General features: G+C 39.1%; 1 protein-coding gene across 1 annotated transcript in view; it reads left to right on the top strand.

The window, feature by feature from the left end:
- Window positions 1–12,222, top strand: part of GABRR3 (gamma-aminobutyric acid type A receptor subunit rho3) — a 60,069-nt gene that overhangs the window by 18,019 nt on the left and 29,828 nt on the right. The window contains 4 exon segments of the mRNA XM_019628215.1: window positions 2,726–2,918; window positions 2,921–2,948; window positions 6,483–6,565; window positions 7,644–7,784. Coding sequence (XP_019483760.1) covers window positions 2,726–2,918; window positions 2,921–2,948; window positions 6,483–6,565; window positions 7,644–7,784 — 445 coding nt within the window.

Here is a 12,222-nt window from a genome sequence, read left to right on the forward strand (position 1 = left end):
TGTGAATGCCTTTAGAGGGGGCTGTGCCCTCCAGTTGGCCCGAGGACCCATGCCTGGCTTTTTTCTCTTAGATTCATCCTGCTTCATTCATTGATGTTGCCCACCTGGTCCTGCAGTCATTTGAGGTTGAACCCTCAGCCAAATGCTTATTGTCCTTCATTTTCTACTTTATAGAAGTTTGTTTATTTTGGGGGGGGGGGAGGAGGAAGGTTCAAAAATAAACCAGGAAATACCTCTTCCATGACAAGGGAGGATTTAAATTATTTTCATTTCAAACTCCATTTTCCATCTGGAAAGATTTAGTTTATTGTTTATCTAATCTAGTCATTTCATGTACAGTCTCATGTCCATGTGCATTTCATCCCCTTTTGTGGAATCTTTTACATGTGTGTTCTTGCGAAATTTTCAAAAATTGCTTTGGGGTACTTTTTGGAATAAAAGTATTTTTGATATATGAACTGTAGCTTATATAGTGTTTTTTATAGAACTAAGTTTTGAAATTTAGATTCTATATACTACTTTTGTACTATGCAAATACCACAATTAAAGATAAAAGTCTAAAAAGAGAGAAAAAGAACAAAGTAGGGATATCTTAAAGAAGCAGGAGCTAGAAATGATATATTACTTACATTGTAAGTTCAAATAATCTTTTCATATGTATTTTAATTAATCTTTTTATTTATAATTCCTCCAGCGGGTTCTTGCCATCCAATGCTAACCGAATGAAAAATCACAGGACACATTAAAAATTCCAGATAGGTCTAAACAAAATCTTCTACAACCCATTATACCTTGTTTCAGTCTTTACCTAATGTCCTTCTGGCCCTTATCATTACCTAATTTAATATTTATTTCAGTTCAATATCAAGCCTTAAATGAAACTTCTTTCATTTTAACCACCCTACTCCTAAAGGTAATAGCAACAACAGCACTCACTACTCAAAAATGCCTTGTTGAGAACGTTTTGGCTCCTCCCTGCCCAAAGAGCTTTTACTGGCATTTCCTTGAGACTCTTACGCTCCAGGAAATGCTCTCATTTCCCCTTTCTGGCATAATCTAAGTCATCCCTGAATGATCCAGTCTGCCTAGAAAATTCTTAATGTTTCCATGCCACTGACCCCAAAATTGAACCCCCTTCTTCTCCCCTGCATGAGGTCAGCTTTGGACTCCACATCAGCTAACACTGGACTGGGTTCTCCATGCCCAATTTCAGAAGGCTTTTCAATTAGCAGTGACCCCAGTGTTGGCTTCTTTTGCTTGTCATTTATCATCTCACCACCCTCCCTTATCTCACCCCAAATTCACTTTCAATCCCTTTAAGTTTTGTCCCACTGTCCTCCCAACATGCTGTTCAGCCTGCTTCTCATGGTAGTTCCAGCCAATGGTGACGTCGATGTATCACTGACATGTACCAGTGCTTCCCATTGGACTTCACAGTGTTTGCCCAATGACCTCCCATCAAGTTGAGCATCTGCCTCTAAATGTGTTTATTAAAGCAATCCATGCAGTAACCCACACAATTCCCTGTAGAGTAGTGATATGGTAATGAATGAATCATTCTATTCACTCACCCTCATCCTAGTCCAAAATTACACGTGGCTGATACTCCCAGAGTAAGCCCAAGAAATAATACAATGTACCTCTATTCTGAACCTTAAAAAAGCAAACTAGCTCATAATTAGTTGGCGACTTATGTGTAGCTTAGTGAGGTTTGTCCTTTGCTTGCCTAATAAATGTGTTAATTCAAGAACATTTTCAGTATTGTTGGGAAATAAATGATAGTAAGAAGTAAACAGTTGTGAAAAGCGAAACATACTGTCATTGTCCACACCCAATGACTTGGACGAAGCTAGGAGAGTTTCTGTTCAAACAAAATATTACATGTAGCATCTGAAAGCCAAACAAACTCAAATGATTGACTAACCAAGTTTTTTTTTTTTCCTGCTAACATGATGTTAACACAGTTTTTGCCCTCATCCTTACCTCCTTGTGACTGGGACACACATTAACAATTCAAGTCTCTAAGCCATACTGAATCTCTGGAATCTCAGAATCTCTGAAAACTGGTTTCTGGGAAATGTGTCATTTTTAAAAATTCACAGGTGATTCTTTTATACACCTGAATTTGAGAACCACCGTTTCTTGGTAATTTCTGTTTCTCAAACTGAGGAAAATCATTGCCTCTGTCCCAGGACCTCTGACCATTTTCTGTCCACTAACAGCCCTAATAAATGCTATAGCCTGGTTTTTGTGGGACTATGGTTTATTCAACTTGTGTGTGTAGGGGGGTCTTTAACAAAAATAAAAAAAATTTATGGAGTTAGAAATCAGTTATAAAAGTGAATCTTCATTCACAATGAGAAAAGAGATTGAAATAAAATAATAGAGCATGATTTTCAGATCCCTTTCTTCTGAGATCTCTTTAGGTGGTTTACCAGAGCGCTTATGTAGAAATGTTTCCTGGTTATAACTGGCTTTTCTTCCCCAACTTGGATGCTCTGTAATTCCCAGAAACTCTCAACATTCACTGGAGTCCAGGTGAGGAAGAGGCTCTGCAACCGCAGCTCACTAGCTTCATCCTAAACATATCTGAAAAGACAATATAGGTCACTCACTTACAGAGCGGTAACAGCCATGGCAATCAATCCTGGACTAATCGTGTTGAGCGGTCATCCTGAATCATATCCCTCCTGGCTCTGACTTGTCTCTTTTTCTGTCCGCCTAGGACTTTACAATGACTTTTTACCTCAGGCATTATTGGAAAGATGAAAGAATCTCTTTTCCTAGCACAACAAACAAAAGTATGACCTTTGATCATCGATTGATCAGAAAGATTTGGGTGCCTGATATCTTTTTTGTCCATTCTAAAAGATCCTTCACCCATGATACGACCATGCAGAATATCATGCTGCGTGTACATCTGATGGAAACGTCCTCTTCAGTCTCAGGTGAGGAGGGCTGTCTGCCGCCTTTGGCTTCCTGTACCATGGCTGTCTACACTGAAGCTGGTCTCACCTCAGACTAAACTCACAACATTGCTGTGTGTTTAGTAATGCTGGAGATTGGGACACAAGCAGGAGGTGTGATTTTTCCTAGTTCTAACTTCCAGATTTTAAAGACTGGTTTCCTAGTCTAACAATACCCACTCTGGGCATATGTTGGTGAATGATAGAAACTAAGGTTGGACAAATAGAGTGGAGCTGAATTATGGAAATCCTGAAAAGGCTAGCACACAATTTTATAGGTATGCAAAACTGCTTTTCCTCCTTACCAACTCCGCCCCACCCCTGTCCCCCACCAAGCGGCCTTGGAATGTTGGATTAGCTAAATAATTTTCTTAACTATCTCCATTATTCATGGGAAAGTAGTCATCATACAAGTTCCTGCTAATTTCCTCACTTCCTTTTTCATTTGAAACATTGGTTCTGACACTATGTTTTAACAGCCTTCCATTTTTAATGTACCATATGTCATTTTAGCCTAATGAGTCCTGTGCATACTGAGTAGTTTATCATAGGTAATTCTAAAAATGTTTGATAAGTCTAAGCAACTTAATTGTTTTCATGTCTTAGAAATCCCAGAAAGATATTGAAGTAGGCTGAAAAAAATGTCTCCTCCAAAAATAGCCATGTCCTAATCCCTGGAACCTATCAAGGTTACCCAATATGAGAGAAAAAGGATCTTTGAAGATGTGATTAAGTTAAGAATCCTGAGATAGAGAAATTATCCTGGATTATATGGTTGGGACTTAAATGCAATTGTAAGTATCCGTGTAAGAAAAAGACAAAGGGAGATTTCACATACACAGAAGAGTGGAAGGCAATGTGACCATTAAGAGAAAGATTGGAGGGAAGCAGCCAACAGCCCAGGAATGCTGACAGCTGCCAGAGCTGTAAGAGGCAAGAAATGAATTTCCCCCCTAGAGCCTCTGTAGGAAGCAGGGCCTTTCTGACACCTTGATTTCAGTCCAGTGATACTAATTTCAGACGTCTGGCCTCCAGAACTGTGAGGCAATAACTTGCTGTTGTTTTAAGCCAATTTGTTACAGTGGCCATAGGAAAATAATACAAATTCTTTTTGTTCATTAAAAACATCTTGCTCACTTTAGTACAAAGGTGCTATTGCCAGAATTTTCATAAAGGCTGACAATGTTTTTAAAAATGAAATTAAAGTCAGGAGTAACATAGAGCTCTGAAGTACTGGAATCAAGCTTCACTAGAAATCAGAATGGCAGCAAATGGCCAAGGAATCAACTGTTTTCACCTAATTACTTTGCTGGAGGGATGTCCATTGAAGAATTAACTCAGTTGATTGTCCACAACCTGCGCATTCCAAAGAAAGACTGAGCTCTTGCCCAGCTCCTGGAAGGTAACCTCCACGCTTTGGGAATATCCTGTCATATAAGAGTGTCTTTGTTTACCAGAGATCTTGGGCCATACCAGATTGTCTGTGTGGTTTATGATGGGGGCCTTGAGACACACGGTATCATGTGATGGCACTCTGGATCTGGAGCTAGAGTTTAAAGTCAGACATACGTGACCAACCCTCCATTAGTTCTTTGGACCCACAGTTCGGTGGCTTCACTGGTTGTCAAATACTCCATGCATGTTGTCACACATCATTGCTAGAATTAAGCACTGTCCACGTAACTCGACTAGAACAGGACAAGTGGAAACTTGTTCCTGGACTATCTTGGACCCTGTCCTGTGCACCTTTTCCATTGCTGCTTTTAATCTGTATCCTTTTATTGCAATAAAATGTAACTGTTAATGTAATAGTGTTGACGAGTTCCATGAGTCCTTTTGGCTAATCACTGAATGTGAAAATGGCCTTGGGGAATCCCTGAACACAAGAGGACACAAAATTGTTGTCTGCACAGCTATTCCAGCTGAGAGCTGAGCCTGTGCAAGCCCAGAGCCATGTCACCTGGTTCCAGGCTTGGTTCAGATACCATCTACTGACAAAGATTCTTTTCTAGACCAAACTGTACTCAGGATCCTCTGAACTGTCTCTTCACCTAAACCCTGACTTTTGAGCTTCTGTGTTTGTCTGTTTCTGAATAGTCTATTTAATCAGAGCCCCCTATCCTCAGTATCTGATCAGGATCAGATACTTCATCATCCCCCAGGTGATGTCTGATTGCCCTGGTCTGCCTTCAGCAAGAATCCTGTTAGGTCCATTTAGCCAGAATCTCCCAAGGTCCCTGATGTTTCTTCTGAATAATTTTCTATCCACTGACCCCCATTCTGCTCCTTGGCTATAAATGTCCACTTTCTCTTGTTATATTAGGAGTTGAGCCCAATCTCTATCCCTTATTTAAAAACCCCATTATAGTTGCCCTCAATAAAGTCTTCCTTGCCGCCCTGTAACAAGGTTTTGTGAATAATGTTTTCTTTAACATCACCCACCTGACCTCCTAGGTTGTTCATTTATTCATATGAACCATGAAGAAGATAGACTCAAAGACTTCCGAGGTCCCTTCCCGCTTTAATGTGCCAAAATGAGTATATTTTGTGACTCAAAGTCATCCGGACACTGCCGTGCCATGGCATTTAGCTCCATGACTATTGAAAGTAGAATTCAACCTACGGAAGATAAAATAGTTCTACTTCTCTAATTAGCTTGGGAGCACCATGGGTAGTGCAGCTATTGCCTGTGTTTTTTTTCAGACTTGCTCAGGGGCCTTTTATGGACCTCTGATCTGCGATTGTGAGTACCAGAGTTTCTACTTTGAGGTACAGCAGCCTCAGGAAAATCTAGGGGGATATAAAAATTTGAAAAAACAGCCCTCATCAGTATGCGAGCCTTTCGATTTAATAGCACCTGAATTATGCATTGTGCACATAAATCTATAACTAAAAATGCTCTGGGCTTTTTCTTTACTCCTGGAAAGAGAATTTCAAGTAAACTTGCTTTGTGAGAGAAACGTTTACCCATAGCTTTTTATTACCACCATCCTAGCCATTTATTACTAGAAATTATTTTAGTTTGGATCCTCCAAAAGCAGACAATATTTACATCTATTCACAAGTATTCTCACTTTGAAGTATGTTTTTCTGTAGACATCGGAGCCAGAAAATTCCAAGGGTGTCAAAAAATGTGTATACATGACTTGTATTCATCTTTTGTTATCAGTATATGTAGAATATCACAATTTTAATACAGTTTTTTCATTTCTTAAAATGTGTATACATTTTTTGGCATCCTCTGTATAAAGGGAGCTGACCAGGAAATGGTGGGATCAGAAGCAATTGTTAGAACAGGAATTCACGCAGTAACTCTGCGTCTTAGGCAAATCACCTACCTTCCTGGGTTTGCTTCCTTATTTATACATTACTTGGACAGAAGATGGCAATGCCTGTTTTGCATTATTCTTGAAAGGTACACAGAACAATCAAACAGTAACAGAGCTGCATTGTTGAACCCTTATTTGGCCATATGGTTAAATGATCTGCAGTTTTCTTTTTCTTGTCTTTTTATAGGATAACTGTTTCAGCCATGTGCTTTATGGATTTCAGCAGGTTTCCTCTTGACACTCAAAATTGTTCCCTTGAACTGGAAAGCTGTAAGTCCTACTTCCTGATGGAACACACACACACAATCTGAATATACCATCACAAACTTGCATGTAAATAAGCATGTTCTTAATAAGGATTCAAAAATCTTGGTATAAGCTAAATATATTTATCCAAAATATGTAGTTTTTTCTTTGTTGTTTGTTGTTTTTGTTTTGTTTGTTTGTTTGCTAAGAATGATGGCAAATAGTCTCTCAAATGAGAAGATTCAGGGGGAAAAATGCTTTGATCATTACATATTTGCAGTTTCCACAATGGTTATAAAGGAGCAGCTCCCTATTAAGGTATATTCTTGCTAATATTATTAATATAGAGTGACACAGAGTTTCCAACATTTGAAAAGGTCTACCATTCATGTTTCCATTTGAGTCATAGTCTTCCATTAAGTATACTTGGTTTCCCCAGAAAAACCCAGCTCTAGACCTAGACCCCCTAATGAAAGCTCAGTCAAAGGGCATCTGAGCCAGCTCCTTGTCAATCACTTTGACTCATCAGCTATTTGTGACAGACATCTTAAAAGTGAAATGCAATTTTTCATAATGAGGCTAAAATGTGGGGAATCTCAATGGATGTCTGCTACAGACATGCTCCTCCCCAAATTTCATTAGTAACATTCTATAACACTTATTTGATTTTAGAAGAACATTTTACGATCTCAGCTCATTTTGTAATTTCATCCACGAGATCTACAAAACCAAACGGGCCTAAAGACCAGGGGTCAGGCCTGTGACAGTAAGGCTGTGCTGTGACATCACTCCATGCATGCAGATATGGGAGCAGCTATTTGGGGAGTTTTAACTTATCACGTGAGCACAAGAAAAGCCTCCACACTATGTCAATCAATCAGAGACTAGTTTTTGGAGATTTGTGTGTGTGTGTGTGTGTGTGTGTGTGTGTGTGTGTATGTGTGTGTGTATGGTAGGTATGGTATTGGCAAATACTTTTCAACACCTAATATGTACATGTCATTGGACCAGGCACTGGGGATACAGAGATATACAGAACGTGGTTATAGACCTCATGGAGCTCACAAGAGCGTATTCTAAGGTTATTGTTTTCTTGTTTTAGATGCCTACAATGAAGAGGATCTCATGCTCTACTGGAAACATGGAAACAAGTCCTTAAATACCGATGAGCACATTTGCCTTTCTCAGTTCTTCATTGAGGAGCTCAGTGCATCCAGCGGATTTGCCTTCTACAGCAGCACAGGTAAAGTACTTTATGTGGACAAGCCATAAGCACTTATTGCTCACCTACTGTTTGCAAAGCAACATGTAAAGAGATCTGAATCCAAACAAGAGTCACATTTGGCCAATCACATCATCCTTCTACAGGCAGCTACCTCCAGCTTTCCGGTCCAGCATTTCTTTCCTCGCGCAGCCGCTTCTAACTAGATGCCTTGCTTCCACTCTTGGGCCCTGCAGACTACTCTCAATACAGCAGACAGAGTGATCTTTTGAAAACATAAAGATCACAATTCTCTTCTACTGAAAAACCTCCAGTGTTTTTCCATCACGCGTAACAAAATTCAGGCTTCTCAACGTGACCAGCAAGGCCCTACGTGATCTGTCTCTGACCTCACCCACGACCCCTGACCCTCCACCATATTCTGCACTCCCTATACTGGCCTCCTTGTTTGTCCTCCAACACACCCATCTCATTCCTTCTGCGGGGCTTCTCTGCTCTGGCCATTTCCTCCCTCTGCCCAGAGTGCTTTTCTTCCAGTCTTCTCATGACCAGCTCTCTCATTTCATTCAGGGCTTTGTTCAAATACCATCTCCTCAAAGAGTGTTTTCCTAGCCATCCTATGTAAAACAGGTCTCTTTCCTTACCATTCCTTTCCTGTATTTGTCTTTACGGCTCTTACCACCACCTGAAATACATGTTTGTTTACCTGCTTTATTGTCTGAGTGCCTAACTAGAAAAAGGTGGGGAATCTGTCGGCCTTGTTCATCGTTTCTTCTCCAGCCCCTGGAATGTGTCTGGCACATGATCAGTGCTCAAAAAATATTAACTGAATGAATCAACCAATTAAGTGTATATCATTGCCCCATATAAAAATCTATTCGAAATTGGGCCTCTTTACTATGACAGACATATTTTTGGGTTGGCAGCATTTATCTAAGGTACTCTTTTAGATTATATTTCATCCCTGTTAACTCAATTTAGAAGTAGCTTCCTCTTCTCTGGTTATTAGCATTTTGGGTGATTTCAGGCAGAACCCCTATAAGATACCATTTTAGATTCTTGAAGTCACACTCAAGCCAGAAAGTGTGCCAACAGCTGCCCTTAGCGTTCAGAGCTGCCCTGGCTAGAATCCTCATACCCTCTCTGCTTAGATAGTGGTGACTTTTCTCCCCAAAGGTGCTCTACTCTGCCCTTAGACCTGGGAGAGCAGTTATTGAATTGTAATTTAAAAGCCTGCGTCATTAAGAGAGAAACCAAAATTTAAAATCAGAGAAGCTAAAGGACTTTTAGGACCAACAGCCATTCGGTTACTTAGATCCTGAATAAATGTTCTGTTTCACTTCACTATTTGTCTGCATTGCTTGAGATTCAGCAGATGCTGCTGCTAATTGTAATAATGCTTATTTGCTTTACTGATTTCATAAGTTACACAGTTATTTGTTTTGATCATTTGTATATCCCTGGCACATGGTAGATACTCAATGGCTATTGTTGAATTAATAAATGAATAAATGATAGATAATTTGAAAAGAATTTTTAAAAGTTTAAAGAAAAAGCCTTTGTAATTCCATCTCATAGAGATAACTATGTTATTATTTTGATATATTTTCTGCTCTTCCTTCTTTTTCTCCTTATTGTCTTTCTTCGTTTTCTCTACATAAATGAATATGCATATGTTTTTAATCAGGATTTTTAAAGCTTAGTCCTAAATTAAATCAATATTTAAACAAAAGAATGCATGCAATGAACAATGATACATATTAAAGTACAATTTCTAGCTTTTTCCATTTTATTTTTGTTATGACAAAATAACTCTGGCGCATGATAAATTGTGAATAGGACTTTGAAACGTTTGATGCTATTAAATTGTGATGCGTCTGAAGCGTAGAAATCCAAGAGTATTCTTTCTTGCATATAATATAGGCATACAACATATATAATAATAATAGCAATGACATTTCTTCAGATTTTTTTTCAAGATTTTTATTGGGGGAACTGGGGAGGGGAACGTTGTGTTTTTCCATGACCCATCAGCTCCAAGTCAAGTTGTTGTCCTTCAATCTTAGTTGTGGAGGGCGCAAGCTCAGCTCTAAGTCCAGTCGTTGCTTTCAGTCTAGTTGGAGGGGGGAAAAGGGAGATGCAGCCCACCATCCCATGTGGTGTCAAACCCGGCAACCTTGCTGCTAAGAGCACACGCTCTCACCAGCTCAGCGGCAGCTCAACTCGGGGGCAGCTCACGGCCCATGTGGGAATCGAACCGGCGGCCCTGTTGCTCAGAGCTCACGCTCTTAACCAACTGAGCCATTCAACCAGCCCTATTCAGATTTTGAAGCACAAGTATCCATTAATATACATCCAGTATCTTTCTAAAAACAAGAGGTGAAATTTCTTTTCCAAATTCTCACTTCACCAATAAGCCATTCCGTTGGCTCTGCTGTCTCTTTAGGTGTGCTTGTCAGACTTTTTGAGCCCCACCACGAAGGACCAACACTAGTTGATTTTTTTTATCTTCTTCTGATCATGTTTTAGAGTCTGTCTAAAGAAAGACAAAATATTTGCATTGAAAAACGTACTGCACAGAAAGAAGATAAGTGTTTCTAAATGCTCTAAAAATTCTTAACATTCCAGTGTACTTACATTTTTAAGAAATAGCATTTTGTTGTTTTTTTTTTAAAAAAGAAAACAAAAGAATTAGATTCAAATATACATGGTTTGTGTATCATTAATAGTTGTACATAATAAATTGAATTTTTTTAAAACCAAGTTATAGGAGAATATTAATTATTTTAGAAAGAATTTATACACATACAAATATATAGTTTTTAATGTATATAAAGATTAACAATAGATGCCTCTGAGAAGTGGGTATACATTAAGGAAATTATCAATTTTACTTCAACACTTTTAATTATATTTTTAAATTTCTTATATACACATTTTTAATGAGAAAGATTAAAATGGGCTCTAAGATTATGAAAAAATACTACAGTAAATAATTTTGGAATTTGTATTCAAATATCAAGTTAATAATCATGTCTGGGCTCGTTCAACCATTTCTTAGGTTTCAGAAGAATCAACATTTAGAAATCTATTTTAGTTCACAAGTATGTGATAGTTCTGCCTCACATTATTCACGAATTACTAAACATAGCCTTCTGAGAGCTAAACTCAATTGTTTTTCTCAAATTAGTATTAAACATATTAGCTTCATCAAAAAAATATTTTTTATATTTTATATTCATTCCTATCATGACAACCACCACCATCAACACCATTTCTAAATCATCTCTACAGACAAAAAAACTATACTTATGACTCTGGTTACAAGAGCCATGAGTATAATTATACAGTTGACCTTGAACAACACGGGTTAGAGATACTTGAACAGTGCAGCCAAAATTTGCATAAATACTCCCCCCAAACTTAATTATTAATAGCCTACAGTTGACCAGAAGCCTTACCAATAACATAAAAAATTGATTAATACATATTTTGTACATTATATGTATATACTGTTTTCTTAAAGTAAGCTAGAGAAAGAAAAATGTTAAGAAAATCATAAAGAAGATTACTGGAAAAGATGGCAGAGTAGGTAAATGCCCTGTTCACCTCCTCCCTCAACCACATCAAAATTACAACAGAGCTACAGAACAACCATCATTGAGTAATACCTGAAGTCTAGCTGAGCCAAAGTCCTACAACTAAGAACATATAGAAAAAGTCATCTCAAAACTGGTAGGAGAAGCAGAGACGTGAAATGGGCTGGTCCCACACCTGTGTGTGACTATTAAAAATCGGGAGAGATATATCAGCTGTGGAGGTGGTCCCACCTCCCCCAGAGGAGTGAGGATTTCAGCCCACACCAGGCTCCCAACCCAGGGTTCCAGTGCCTGGAAAAGAAGTTTCCATAACTTCTGGCTGTGAAAACCAGTGGAGATTGTGACTGAGTGAGACAGAGGGCTGCTGAAGTCCCAGGTGTTTCTCCTAAAGGGCCCACACACAATGTACTGATTGACTTGCTCTGAGCTCCATCACTGGGGTAGCAATCAAAAGAAGCCAGGGACATACAGGGAAAAACTAAGTTGTCTGGCTTTAGAATAAGGGCTAGAGGGGCAGCTTTCTCAGATGGAATTGCTGGCAGAATCCATTGTTTCATTGTTGAGCCCTCCCCTCTCCCAGTGTGCTGACACAGGTGGCTTCCATATTTGAGTATCCATCAACCTGGCTAACACTCTTTGCCCGACCCTGGTGATTCCCTGAAACCTCACCTCACCCAATCTTTGGGCATACCCAAGCTGTTTCCACTGGCTTTTCCATAGAAACAACCTGTTTTGGCTCATGATGCAGACTTTCCTAAAATCTCTCAGAGGTTCACAACCCCAGACAAACAGTAGCTGGCCTCGGCATGCCTCACATCTCTTACTGAGTAGCCCCAAGCCCGGCACTAGTGGCAGCTGGC

This window comes from Hipposideros armiger, unplaced genomic scaffold (genome assembly GCF_001890085.2).
Source record: "Hipposideros armiger isolate ML-2016 unplaced genomic scaffold, ASM189008v1 scaffold_760, whole genome shotgun sequence".
NCBI classification, from domain to species: Eukaryota; Metazoa; Chordata; class Mammalia; order Chiroptera; family Hipposideridae; genus Hipposideros; species Hipposideros armiger.